Genomic DNA, 15,775 nt, shown 5'->3' with positions numbered 1-15,775 from the left:
AATGCATATCCTATAATCACTCAACAATGTTACTTTGCCATATACTGCAGTGTCATCAGCAAACAGGTGGCTGCTCATCAATCGGATAACTTTATGTATAGAGAATAAGAACAGTCCTGTCACACTTCCTTGGTCCACTCCTGTCACACTTCCTTGGTCCACTCTTCTCAGTACCCTTGTCTCTGAGGAACAATTTACTGGTTTCTATTTCTTAAGAAGTATTTCAGCCACTCTAATATTTGGGAACCTGTTATGTATGTGGGGCACCACATCAAATGATTTCCAGAAATATGTGAATAAGGAATCTTACTGTTGCCCTTCATCCATGGTTTGCAGGATACTGTGCAAGAAAAGGGCAACCTGAGTTCTGTCTGAGTTATGCTTTTTAAATCTGTTCAGATTTGTGGAAAGAAGAAATTTATTATATTCAGACTTAGAATATGTATAAGAATTCTGCTGCAAACTGACATTGGTCTGTAATTTTGTGGGTCCTTTCTTTTACCCTTCTTATATTGAAGAGTCACCTGCACTTTTCCTCAGTTGCTTGGCACTTTTTGCTGGGCGAAAGATTTGTGATGAATGCGAGCTAAGTAAGAGGCCAGTGCAGCAGAGTACTCCCTGTAAAACTGAATTTGGACTCCATCCAGACTTGGTGACTTATTTGTTTTCAAATCTTTCTGTTGCTTCTCTGCACCCATTACGATGTCTTCCATACAGGAATCTGTGCGACCATTATAGGAATCTGTGACTTTTATGGGAATCTGTTCACATAGAAGATCACAGTTTCAAATCTCATCAAACAACAGTATGTATATGGAAAATTTCTTGAACGGAAAATTTAGAACTTCAGCTATCCTTTTATTTATCCAAAATTTTTTCAGGTTTTTTAGGTGTAGGAATTTTTAATAATTTCCGCCTGTCAATATTTCCAATATTTCCACATTTACTTTTAAACCAAGAGTGCTACAATCTCAGCTTCCTCAGTATTTCAAATTTTGATATTAAACCACAGTGGATCTTTACATCCTTAATCCCCTTGCTTGCCACATACTACTTCAAAGTACAATTTACAATCAGTTTAAACATTACCTATAATTCCTCTACATCCATCATATTGGAACTATAGTCCAATTAAAATTACTTGATAGTTGACACTTCAAGGGTTGGAACTGGTTTCCTCCAATCAGTGTGGTTTTCATCATGCCTGAATCATTCGCTGTTGCCATACTGCCACAACATACACACGTTTTATACACAGCACTAACCAACCACTTCTAGATCCTTTCGCAAAAGATGGCATTCAGCATCACATATACAGTTGTTATAAGCACATTAGATAAGCTTTGCATAGCATTGCATGAAGCCAAATTCTTGAAGGCTACAAATCGTCATTGTAACTGGGCCATCAGAGTGATAAATATATCACCATAATGCGGAGGACAGTCGTTAGTACATAAACCTACCATGTAGAAGATCGTTAGTTCAGATCTCACCAGGTACAGTGATTTTTTATTATTTTTATTCAATTAATTAGTTTAAATGTATTTTTAATTTTGAATACTTTGCAGCATCATTTTCATCATTATACTGTCTTTTTTTACTTGCTCTTATTTTTTCATCCTATCATTCTTTTTTTCATTTGGACTCTGCCTGTGTTGCCTATAATCACCTACCAAGTGCAATTAGAATTGCTCATTGGTTGGTAACACAGCCACTTGTGTAGCCAATGTGAGGTCAGTCTCAGGTAACCAATGATGCAAGAAATTACAGTTGGCCTCTAGTGTTGAAACTGAATTTTTTTTCTTTCTTGCATTTGCTCATAGAGGTTATCTTTAATCACTGTGAAGAAAGTGATCATGACCTTAGTTCTGCCACAGATTGTTCATCGCCATTTTCTTGGATACATTGCACATAACAAGGATGTGGTTAGGTCAGAACATGAGCTGAAATTCAGGGCTACAAAATGCATCATATGCTGCAGTTCAGCCATTGGGTACTTAAAATTTACTGTTGACAGAGCATCTTGCATTTTCATCGTATCTCATAGGGGCTACATCCAAAGTTGTTCTGCTTTACACATTAACAGCATTATTTTGTGAAGGGACCCACCGTATTTGTGTATTGCCTATAACTGAGCAATAGACGGCAGCCAATGTGGCAACACTGTAGTGGCAACTGACAGATGTCAGCTGCAAAGTAATTTTGATTAGACTATAAGTGAAATCTGTTCATTGTATAAGTAGGATGCTAACAACTGCTTATCTGCTCTTTTCAGCATAGTCTTATCGGTGGATTTGTTAACTTCATAGCAACCATCATCACAATGCTGCCTGTTCAGAACAATTGACAACTGCATCACAGACTTTGTAAATATACGCTACACAGTGGGTGTGATATCACACATTAAATCTTATGATGGTTACTGGACATCAGTAAAACCCTAAAAGAAATCCCGTCACTTCTTGATGCATTTTTTGACATTGACCCCAGCACTTGAGCTGTAGGAAATGCCCTCTATGATCCACAGTAAAAATAACAGTAATTATAAAACTTTCAATGATAGATGCACAAAATAATAATTGTCAACAACACAGGCCAATGATGGAAAAACTTTTTTGCTGAAAATACCTTATTATTATGCTTTTTAGGGTGGGAAATCCAAATATGATACTTAAAAAACTGTATCAACCACCATTTCTTCACATTTTATAGTTAAATTTATTAAATTAAGCGACTTTTAAAAGAATTTAACAGCTATTATATAGTTACAATAATTCAGAAAGGAGATGTAATGAATGTAGATGATGTTGGTAGCTTTGCTGAAAAACATTTGCTGGCAAAAGGAGGTCGATTCTATATTTTGTGTTAACAGATGGTGCTTTGTTTACTGTCAACCTATCCTCACTTTTCCGTTTCCTGTACATGTGCTCAGTGCAATGTCTAATCATGGTTGTAAAAATTCTGCTGACAGTTTTTGTTATATTTGTGGCGAATTTGTGATTAAAAAACACCAAAGAAACATTACAGACTTTGTGAAAAAGATTTATCTATCATACTTTGGATCTAAACTTGGTGATCAAGATAAATCTTGGACGCTGCATAAGGTATGTTATGCGTGTGTTGAAGATCTAAGAAAATTGTCCAAAAAGGAGAAAAAAGCCTTTAGATTTGCTGTTTGTATGATATGGAGGCAGCCAAGAAATTATTCCAATGATTTCTACTTTCGCAGTGTTGATATTACTGGTCATAATTCGAAAAACAAGAAGGTACTAAGCTACCCTAACCTTCTGTCCGCCACCTGACCAGTAGGGCATGGTGTAGATATGCCGGTTCCTGAACCACCAGATGATTTAAATTCTATTCCAACAGAAGTATTTTCTGATGTACAAGGGGGGGGGGGGGGATGAATAAAGCAACACTATATACAATCAAAGACAGAGTACTAAAACATTTCTATTTTATATTTGAAAAAAAGTTTTCTCATTAGTTGCATTTAATATTAGGAAAATTGCTACTTTGGGAATCACACCATACAAAATTCAGTGCATACAAGCCACACAAATGCATAATAAGGCTACCTGTCACAACAGCATAAAGCAGAGCACTAAGAAAGATAAAATAAACCGATCTAGCATGCCACAAATAATTAAGTGTTCACAAAAGGCTGTACTAATGTGATAGTGCACAATGTGATAATGAAGAGCAGTAGTCAATAATAAAACCAGTAAAAGCGAGGAAAAAAATATATTGCAGAATTACTGATCAATGTGTGCAAGTAACTGAAGAATATTTATTCCTGTAGAATAACAACTTGTATAATATATGATGAAAAGACACTAAAAGACACCAGTTTTTCCCAGAACCAGTTGAGAGGTAATCAGGAATTGCACATAATAACAATCTGTAAATGTGGATGTGCTTAATATCAAAGTGAATGTTTCTTACAGACATACCTTGCAGCATTTATGTACATTCCTCTCTGATAAAACATACTACTGTAATAGCACACTCTGTATATACAAATGTGATCATGATCTACTGCCACACATGTAATTGTATTCTATCCTGGATTTACCACCAATCTATAAACAAAAAATGTTTGCTATCTGGAGATATGTATTTGAAGTTGTATGAAAGAAAATGATTGAGTGCCTAGTAGTTTACAGTTTAATGTGTTTTTAGGACAAAATTGGAAAAGTTGTATTATCTTTATGTGGTGTTACATCTACAAACTTGTCTACTTCCTCTTTCAGAGTATAAGCCATGGGACAATTCCATATCTTGGCACATTTTTGACTGATCTCACAATGATAGATACAGCTATACCAGACACGGTTGCTGATGGTCTTATAAATTTTGACAAAAGAAGAAAGGAATTTGAAGTATTAGCCCAGGTGAGCTTTAATAACATAAATGCTATTAAATAGAAAGTTATGACAAGTGAACATGAACTGTACATTAATTCATCATGTGATGAATAGGACAGAAAACAGTGACACACAGATTCTAGGATTTAAGTTCTAGATAATTCCCAAAAGCTTTGATAAAAGTGAAGGGCACTGTAGAGGACTTCATCATTGCATAGCACGAGAGTCATCGAAGCTTGAAAGCTGCTGAGTACTAATCTGTTTCTGTTCTATGAACTCATAGTATGTACCAATCAATAGGTGCATAGTGTTTCCAATGTTTTCTACAACCTCTCCACTCAAGTGTTGGATCAGTGTCTTGCTATTCCTGGGCTGTTTGACACACACACATGAAATTCAGACATGTACATGGGCATTACAATAGATGACAACAGTATGAGCTCAACTGCCTAACCTGATGTTAATTAAGTGATGATAGGTAATCTCAAAGTTTGATACAAATATAGGCATCACAAAAATTGGTCTATCCAGAAACAATGCATGTCATGTTTCTAATAAAAAACTGCGTACACATAAAAAAATGATGTTTCCGAATCATAAAACATTATTGCTTTTTATGTAAATTTATTAACTGGTATGTACATGAAAATATTATTTCCATACAAGATATAAGTGTACTAACCTGATTGTGGACTAAAATTCCAAAGTGGCAAATGTGGAATTAAACTCTCATAACCCGAAAGTAACTTAGATGGTGACCTCACAATTCAATACTGGATTTAAATGTGTTTTATTGGCACAGTTATTTCTGTTAAGCCACATCTGTGTGATGACCAGTTTTGATTCCATTTGGGTTTATATTTCACAAAAGGCTAGCAATTACACCTTTCACCAAGCAATCAAATCTAAATGACTAGGCAATCTCACCCGTGGTTTCATTCTGCTCCACTACAATGCAAAGCCTCATATGGCCAACACAGTTGTGGTACTCCTGCAGAAATTCAAATGGGAGATTCTCAGCCACCATCCATACAGTCCAGACCTCTATCCCTGTGATTACACCATTTTTGGACCCCTTAAAAAGGCTCTGAGGGGGCAAATGATTCACCTCGGACAACAACGTCCAGCTGTACATGCGGAACTGGTTAAAATCACAGCCCCAGTAATTTTATGAGACAGCCATGCACCACATTGTGTCTCAGTGGGACAAGTGTCTCAACAGGCAGGGTCAATACTTCTAACATACAGGTACTAGTTTCTGTAATTATGCCTCTGGCTTGTTTCTTTTTGAATGCCCCTTATACACTTCAAAAAATGAAATTGGGGCTTTCTAAGAAGTGGTGTCAATCCTCTGAGAAATACTGATTATCTCACATAAATTTTCAAGCACTATGTTGTGGTAAAAACATTTATTACTAATTTATCTAAGTTAACAAATTTTTTTAAAAAGAGAAGAAAACGCACAGCTATTGATTGGGAGTGTCAAAGTGATTCCATATTTTTAGATTTCCAGAAGGCTTTCCACACCGTACCTCACAAGCTACCTCTAATCAAACTGGATGCCTGTGGACTGTCATCTCAGCAGTGTGACCGGATTCACGATTTCCCATCAGAAAGTTTTCCATAGTTACTCATGGAAAGTCATAGAGTAAAACAGAAGTAGTATCTGGCATTCTCCAAGAAGGTCTGTAGGCCCTCTGCTGTTCCTGATCTACATAAACAATTTAGGAGACAATCTGATTAGCACTGTTAGATTATTTGCAGATGATGTTGTCTTTTACTGCCTTATAAAATCATCAGATGATCTAAACAAATTGCAAAACAATTTAGACAAGACGTCTGTATGGATCAAAAAGTGGCAATTGACTCTAAATGATGAAAAGTGTAATGTCATCCACGTGAGTACCAAAAGGAATCCACTAAATGTCAGTAGCACAATAAATTGCACAAATCTAAAGGCTGTAAATTCAACTAAATACTTACGGATTACAATTGTGAATAATTTAAGTTGGAACAATTATGTAGATAATGTTGTGTGTAAAACAAACCAAAGACTTTGATTTATTGACAGAACAATGAGAAAATGCAACAAGTGTCTACTAAAGAGATTGACTGCTCTATGCTTGTATGTCCTCTTCAGGAGTATTGCTGTGCTGTGCGGTGCAGGATCCACATGAGACAGGATCAGTGGAGGATATCAAAAAAGTTCAGAGAACGGCAGCTCATTTTGTGCTATTGTGAAATAAGGGGGGAGAGCACCATAGATATCATGTGTGAATTGTAGCGGCAATCATAAAAAAAGGGAGGGGGGGCATTTTTCACTGTGACAGTATGTCCTCATGAAATTTCAGTCACTAGCTTTCACTTCAGTGTGTGAAAATATTTTGTTGGCACACACCTACATAGGGAGGAATGATTATCATAATAGAATAAGAGAAATCACAGCTCACACAGAAAGATTAAGTGCTCATTTTTCCCACACACCATTAGAGAGTGGAACAATAGAGAAATAGCTTGACGGCATTTTGATGAACCCTCTGCCAAGCACTTAATTGTGAATTGCATAGCAATCATGTGGATATAGATTTTGATATAAATATAGCGCTAATATCAGCAATTGGTAAATTTTGATATTATTAATGAGACTACATAAAATGCTGCTGCATAAATAAGAACTTGCTCATTTCATGTATACATAGTATACACCACATTTGTATACTCACAATCAGCTGAATAATAAGAAAAGATTATTATAAGGAGTAGAATGATAGCAAGTGGGGTAATCTCACCTTGCTACATTTCATACTTGGTGCTAGAGAGATTTTGTCATTTTTATGTTACATAATTTCTTGAATTAAAGACATTTTCTACTAATGACAGCAGATTCCCATTCAAAGTGACTGCTACCATTTTTAAGCACAAAGTCAGCTCACAAGTCTTTTTTTCCACAGATAAAATTACTTCAGGGAGCAGCAAATGCGTATAACATTCCTGATGATCCAATGTTTGATCGCTGGTTTGATTCAGTTCTGGTACTTGATGACAGAGAAGCATATGAATTATCATGCCAGATAGAGCCACCCATACCAGGACAAGGACAGTCTGTTATGGGCACTGTCAGAGAGCACAGAAATAAAAGACGACCAGGGTGAGTTTTTATCATGTGTTAAATTTCTTTAATATCTATTAAAAGCCATGCAACAAGTTTTAGTGTTAACATCTAGTTTCATTCCATGGCTATTGATTGATATGGATTATTTTCTAGTTCCTGACATGGAAATATGTTGTTGTATTCTTGTCAGCCTTCAGATTAAACACTCAACTGATATACTGTGAATCACATTCTTGTCATTCCTGATGACAACTGATATGTCGTAATGGCAATGTTTCTAATGATAAACTGTATGCTGACCATATTCAAAGTGAAATGCTGCTCTGAAAGGTAACATTATTTTATTCACTTTTTGACAATAAGGAAGCATGCATAGTCAATGTTGATAACACCAATAAATCTTGAAATGTTAAATAGAAGAAATTCGCCAGATGCAAGTAGGACTTGCTCACTGAGGGTTCCGTACAAACTTAGTTATGTATATAGACAGTTCAACCATTGTGGGAATCAAGAATCTGGACCAGTTTGCCTGCTACCAACATTGATACTGGAAGTCCCATGGATTCCAAGACATAAATGTGACATGAAGTCATGCAGGAGGACAGACAGAAGGATGGATGGAAGGATCATCCTGCAGGAGAACGGATGGAAGGAAGGAAGGAAGGAAGGAAGGAAGGAAGGAAGGAAGGAAGGAAAAACGATCCTATAAGGGTTCCATTTTTACTGACTGAGGCACAGAACCCTAAAAACAAATAATCAAATGAACAGAATTATTTTAGCCTTTTCCCCTTTCTTTCATTCTCTCTTTGTGATTGACATGGATAATGTGTGTTTCCTTGTTTTTGGAGAAGAGTGCTTTGTGCTGCTCTTTCATTTGACCAAATAGTGTTCCCATTGGTAGCAATGCAAGTGACAACATTTCAGAATTACATAAAGAATGAGTTGCCTTACAACACATCATTATTTTAATATGTAATTATATTATTTTTTTAAAATTAATTATATATGTTTGCTTTGCAGTAAAGCATTTCACAGTCAGTATGGTCCATATAAAGATTATCATTGAAATTATTATTTTATTATATTGGTTGAAGAATCTACATTTGAGGAGGTGGTACTCATTTTTGTCAAAAGAATGCTCTATGAGAAGTACTGGGAGAAACAACAAACACTTGAAATGTCTGAGGTATAAGTTCCTGATAACATCATTGCATGAGGAAGATATGAACAAGTCAAGAGTTTTGTACAGGTCCAGAAAGGTAGGTCAGGTTGGTTCAAAACAAGGAGCTAAGTCCAGCAAGGAAGTTTTCTTTCACCACTCTTCATCATAATAATGCATTAATGTCTACATGCAGTCCAAAGAGTGAGTCTATAACTAATTGCTTAGCTTTTGCCAGTGATGTAATGATGCAATGATAAGGGGAGAGAGAGAAGTGCAGGTACAAACTAAACAACTACTTCAGTTTGATGAATTCACGAGAATGAGTCTTACAACTGCAAAACAAATGCAGTTGGTCTGATGTTGAGCAGGAACTATCCAACAGTCCATCTAAGAACTGGAGATGATGATTTAAGATATGATAAACAACTTACAGCACTTGGATATTGTTGTTTCCTCAAACAACACTATACATAAAGGGATCTGAAAAATAATATAAAGAGCTTTCAAATTCTGCCATGCAGTATGTCATCTGCCTTGGGAGGAAACGTACCCACATAAATCTAAGATTAGCCTATACAAAACATACCACCTACCAAAATGAACATATGGATCAAAAGCAGCAATGGTTACTGGAATAACTAATAACAGCCTCTGGGGAAAAAAAAAGTTTCTCTATGCTTGCCTAATGAAAACAAAAGTGAGTAAACTTGCCTATAGTAAACAAAAATGTATATAATGAGGAGATCAGGCAATAGGTAGGACCTGGTTTGCTGTGGCAGAAAAATTATGGTGATGGTGAATTGTCAGTTTTTTTTATTTAAAAGACTAAGTAAATGACAGTTATAAAATAATGTATTTCAATTCTAGGAATCTGTTCTGCTGAAATGTGTATTGTCTAACAGCACAATGAAATTGATTTTTCAGATGTGTGGCTGAAATCTGCAAGAAAACTTCTTTTATAGAGAGTGTTACATTTATATTAAACTTTTAAAACAAATCTTTAACTGATGTACCTTGCACATAACATTGTCATAAATTGAAGATGGGAATGTATATTGTTGTTTAGCCTATAACTAACAAGACAGCACCAAAATATGCCTCTGTACCAACCTTATTTTAGTTAGGAATGAAAGGCAACTGCTCACATTTAGCTGAAACAACAAAACTGCCATAATTTGCTTTGACTTTTTGTTTTGCGTGTGGTGGGGGGTGGGGTGGGGTGTGGTGGGGGGTGGGGCAGTGGTAGTGTCAAAATAAAAATGATCTCATACAGAAGCGAAACATAAACACCTGTTTGTTTCTCATATTAGCGGATAATGAAATGGCCATCCAATGAACCCTACTATTCAAGAGGGAAATCCAGCTTTGCTAGAAAATTTAAACTGTATCCAATCTGTCATGTGATGTGTGTAACTTGGTAAGGAGAGAGTGCCTGTCTCTGCTAAATGAGCCTTAGTTTATGGATTGTACATGTGGTAGTTAATACATAATGTCCATCCTAAGGATGCATTTCTGTGCAATTCTGCAGCCACATCCCCAAGACTGGTTGCAGACAGTCCCAACTTCTTTATGCTACTCACATCAGAAGGTGATTCAGATCACCTATTCTTTTTGTGTAAGTGGTTTTGTGGTCATCAAATGTCTTTGTGCAAGGGACTGTGTGTTGTGGCCTTCAGTCTGAAGACCAGTGTGATGCAGCTCTCCATGCTACTCTATCCTGTGCAAGTCTGTTCATCTCCGAGTAGTTACTGCAACTTTCATCCTTTTGAATCTGCTTACTATATTCATCTCTTGGTCTCCCACTACAATCCATCTCCACACACACACACACACACACACACTCTCTCTCTCTCTCTCTCTCTCTCTCTCTCTCTCTCTCTCTCTCTCTCTTTCCTCCAATACTAAATTTGTGATTCCTTAATGTCTCAGAATGATGTGTCCTATCGACCAATCCCTTCTTCTATTCAGGTTTTTTTACATTTTTTTTTCTCCCCAATTCTATTCTGTACCACATCATTAGTTACATGAAGGTTTCCAAAAACTAAGATTACTGTTACTATTTGACATAAAAGAGCTACAAACATTGAATTGGCTAGTTACTTTTGTATTGAATTTCTTACAAATGTGAATACAGACTATATATTTCATACTATACTTGGAGTCTTCCATTATCAGAGGAGTGCATTATTAGCTGTCCAAAGTATCGGAGTTATGATTTCAATGATGTTATTGGTTTTAAGAATCACTGGCTAACATAGAAATCACCAAGTAAACATCTATCCTAGTGGTTCAAGGGACAGAATACTTCGTATAGAACTGATCCACAATATCATATAGCTGTCGGTGTTGCACACTTTGCACTGCACATTCATGGGGCTAGAAGATACATCTTTGTTCAATTCAATTTATTAGCGTCCTTGTAGGACATCATCAAAATGACATAGGACTTGTCAATAAACATTACAATTTAAAATACATGTACATGAAAATTTATAATTGAATTTACTTGTCACTTAGACATTACGATTTTAATAAAACTATAAGAACATTAACATAAAAAATATACATGTAGGATAACAACGTAAAAAAAAAAAAAAAGCTAGTGATTCTCACATTAAAGATTATTTCCATTCTTACATTAACACTGTTTCACACTTTCATAGAAACAGCAAGTATTTAAATGTGAGCAATTACACATATTTATTATGTCAGGGAAATATTAACTGTGCTTTTATTGTCAATGATTCATAAACTCTTCAATACTGTAAAAACTATTGCTCAATAACATGTTTTTTAATTCTCTTTTAAATACGTGCAGTTTTGGTATTATTTTTAGTTCTTTGGGGAGAGCACTGTAGAGGATTTTGGGTTGGTATAGTACACTTTTGTGATACATTGCTGTTCTATGAATTTCTCTGTGGAAATCATTCCTATTCCTTGTTTCGTAGTTGTTAAATTCTCTGTTTAATGTAGAAAATTCCTTGTGTTCTTTTAAGAAATATATGCTTTCATATATGTATAAGGATGGTAGTGTCATGATTTTTAATTCTTTGAAAGCATGCCTACAAGAGTCTCTATATCCTATACTTTTTATTATTCTGACTGCCTTCTTTTGTAGTCTAAATGAATGTTTTGTTAGACTGTTGTTCCCCCAGAACTGTACACCATATCTTAATAAACTGTGCATGAATGAGAAATAAACACATAACACTGTTTTAATATTACATGAGCTTTTAAGCATTCTACATATATAACATGTTTGACTTAATTTTTTGTTCAATGATATTACATGCTTTTTCCATCTTAAGTGTTCATCAAACCATACTCCCAAGAACTTAGTGTATGATGCTTGTTCAATCTTACACTTACCCAGTTCTACTGTAAGGTTAGTTTTTATTTTATTTGTAATATGTCTGAAGTTGATCCACGTTGTTTTTTTGGCATTCACAATGAGTCTGTTTTCATTACACCATCTGTCTGCTTCGTCTGTTGCTAATATGACTTTTTCCTGTAAGTCAGCTTCACTATTTGCTTTAACAAACAAACTTGTATCGTCAGCAAACAGTACTGCCTCTGCTTCAGATAGTTGACTTGGTAGGTCATTGATAAAAATTAAAAACAGTAATGGCCCTAATACAGATCCCTGGGGTACTCCGTACAAAACTCTCTCGAATCTTGATGAATATGTTCTATCTGCATGGCTTATCTCCACCTTCTGATACCTGTCCGACAGATATGATTCAAACCATTTGTGGGCAACTCCACGTATCCCATAGGCATATAACTTCCTAAGCAGTAACTTATGGCCGATGACATCAAAGGCCTTTGATAAGTCTAAAAACAATCCACAATTTAATTCCTTTCTATTAATGGAATTTAGAACAAGTTGCAAAAAATTGAAGATAGCTGTTTCAGTTGATTTATTTTTACGGAACCATTTTGCACATTAACCAATATTCTATTCTTAATAAGAAATTTGTATAGTCTATGATACATTATCCTTTCTATTATTTTTGAGAAACCTGACAACATTGATAAAGGCCTGAAGTTACTAACATCATATTTATCACCGTTCTTGAAAAGTGGCTTTATAGTTGACATTTTAAGTTTTGATGGAAACACCCCCGTCTTAAAAGATTCATTTATAATTTTAGTGAGATGTGAGGCTATGTTTCTTGCACTTTGCTTAATGACTTTGTCAGGAATCCCATCACACCCACATGACATTTTATTTTTTTAACTTATTTATAGCATTAAGTACCTCTGATTCAGTTACTGGATATAGGAACATTGTCATGTCATTCATGGGGATTTTTACCTTGCTATTGGAATTGCATTTAGTTTTAATTAAATTTATGGCTATATTTGTGAAATGTTTGTTAAATATGTTGACAATCTGAAGTGGATCCTTAACAGTTTTACCCCCACTTTTAATGACAAAGCTGTTATCTTTTCTTTTGTGTCTACCTATATTTTTATTTATTACCTCCCAAGTTGACTTCATTTTGTTGTTACCTTTCTCAATATATGAATCATTATCAAGCTTCTTAGCTGCAATTATTACTTTCTTGTACAGGCTTCTACAACATTTCACATGTGCTTTCAGTGCTACATTCTTCCTGGCTGATTTATTTAACTCTCTGAGAGTGTCTGATGACTTTCTAATCCCCTGTGTAACCCATGTTTTGGTTTTATGTTTAGTTTTGACTCTTTTTATAGGAAAGGCAACATCGAAGCAGTGTTTGTAGCTTTCAAGGAATGAGTCAAACTTTGTGTTGACATCACCACTTGATTCACTGCCCCAGTTGTTATTTTCCAGAATGTAATTAAAAAGTCTTATGCTGTCATCATTTATAAATCTCCTTTCTCTGTAATTGTTATTGATAACAGGGTCCTTGTAAGATGTGACATTTAAACTCAATTTGATACCCTTGTGATCCGAGAAACCAGTGTCAATTACTTCAGTGTTATATTCACACTTGTCATTGTTTATAAATACTTGATCTATTATAGTTTCAGACATATTTTTGCATCTGGTAACTTCATTTACAGTTGCCATTATATTATGACACAAAAACAGTTTGCACAGTTGCTGTTGTTTACTACAATCATTCTTAAAGTTAACATTAAAATCACCAAGAACAATTACATTATGTTTAAGTTCATTCAGTAGTCCATCAAGGTTTTCCATAAAAATGGCAAAGTTGCCCAATGGTGATCGGTACAAACACACAATAGTAATTTTTAATTTGGTTAGCTCACATATACTGTATTCAAAATCTTTTTCTTTGCATTTTAGTTTACATTTAATTTCTTTTGATTCTTCCCCTGTCCTAACATAACCCCTTTATGGTTGATTCTACAAAATTTGCTAATCATTTCAAAATTTGGAATAATTATGCTAGACACTTGCATTTCTTTTACCCAGTGCTCATTTATGCATAGTATGTTAATGTCTTTTAGATAGTCAGTTAATGGAACTTCTATTTCAGCTAATTTACTTTCTAGTCGCTGCACATTTTGGTATACAACTGTTAAAGTTTCATGTAGTGGATTTGCTGCACTATTTACCTTTGTACTTTCTTGCTGACACTGTAAATATTCTGCCTTTTCTTCTTCTTCGAATTGCGAAGATCCCATAAAAAATAGTCACTACCCACAGCAGCTCTTCTTATCCTGAGGCTCTTCCTTTGAGATGTCTGCAGAGCAGCTGATGAGTTTCTGGATCTAGCAGAATGGTTCTTGGCTGTTGGTGTGGTTGCAGTCCTAGTTACAAGTGAGCATGAGGCATTAAGTGTGTCGAATGTGCTGACAGCTTCATCCTTGGAGGTTTCAGGTGCACATGAGTTTACACTAGGTTTGTAGGCTTTCTTATCTGAAGAAATTGTTTCCTCTTCAACTCTGCTGGATGTTCCTGGCATTTCTACGGGTACGCCATATTCTACCACTCCTTCTGATACTGGTACCGGTATGTTAGGTATCTCTCTCACTTTAGACGTTTCCTTGCAAATTTCCATTTGCTCAGTTACTGCTATGGTGAGGTTACCAGGCAGTACCTCATATTCAAGAAGTAATAGATTATTACATAATTAAGATGAGTTATTAAGGAAATATCATCATAAAACTCCATTACTATGTTGTTTTTTTTATACATGATATGATTTGAATAAAAAGTTGTCACCATAAAATATGAAAATAAGTGCAAAGAAATAAACAATGAAACAATGCATCAACAGTGAAGTATAACAGATTTATCTTTCCAGGAAAAACTATGACTGCAGACATTAGTTGCTATTGTGCTGTATTTCAGACATCTGTATTTCAGACATATCTTTTTTATTTAAATGCTGATCATTTATTATATAACATATTTTTATATTTCATTTTCAGACTGGGGCATCGGAAAAATGATTCCATTGCAAGTACATCTAGTAGTTCTAGCAGTCAGTTTTATTGTGACCTGGATAGCCTCCCCTCGTCACCACATAACTCACTAGACAGAAAGGTATGTGTTGTAAGAATTAAATAATCCTGTAGAATACTGAATATTCGATGAGAAAAACATAGAATAGTTTTCAAACATTGGAAAATCCAGGATGGAATGTAACAATATTAAAATGGGTAGTTGCTACTCACCATATGCCAGAGATGCTGGGGTGCAGATCCACTTTGGCAGCTGCCACCCATTCCATGCCCCGAAGTCCCTTCCATACCGCCTAGCCACCCATGGCCCTCACAACTTTAGTTATAAGCAGTCACTCTTGAAATATACCGAGTGTGTGTGTGTGTGTGTGTGTGTGTGTGTGTGTGTGTGTGTGTGTGTAGAGAGAGAGAGAGAGAGAGAGAGAGAGAGAGAGAGAGAGGGAGAGAGTCATTTCCATTTTGATTGAATAGTTTTTATTTGTAGAAAGTCACACCATCGTTGGAGCAATAATTTTTCTGATTCGAGGCTAAACTGCAGAAATTCTGTTTATGGAAAAACTGACTTGACAGGTTGGAATGTCAACAATATTAAGAAAAGTGTTGACTGCTAAATCACTGTAAAGAAGACACACTGTGTCGCTGCAGACAGGCACAACAAAACGACCGAAATACATTTAGCTTTTGGTCATAGCCTTCTACACACACACACAC

General features: G+C 35.5%; 1 protein-coding gene across 1 annotated transcript in view; it reads left to right on the top strand.

The window, feature by feature from the left end:
* The window catches only part of LOC126190935 (ral guanine nucleotide dissociation stimulator-like 1), a 393,843-nt gene that overhangs the window by 358,215 nt on the left and 19,853 nt on the right, over window positions 1-15,775 (top strand). The window contains exons 10-12 of the mRNA XM_049931579.1: window positions 4,254-4,394; window positions 7,319-7,515; window positions 15,032-15,146. Coding sequence (XP_049787536.1) covers window positions 4,254-4,394; window positions 7,319-7,515; window positions 15,032-15,146 — 453 coding nt within the window. The remainder of the gene's footprint in view (window positions 1-4,253; window positions 4,395-7,318; window positions 7,516-15,031; window positions 15,147-15,775) is intronic.

Source organism: Schistocerca cancellata, chromosome 6 (assembly GCF_023864275.1).
Source record: "Schistocerca cancellata isolate TAMUIC-IGC-003103 chromosome 6, iqSchCanc2.1, whole genome shotgun sequence".
NCBI classification, from domain to species: Eukaryota; Metazoa; Arthropoda; class Insecta; order Orthoptera; family Acrididae; genus Schistocerca; species Schistocerca cancellata.
This window is presented reverse-complemented; position numbering and strand designations above follow the sequence as displayed.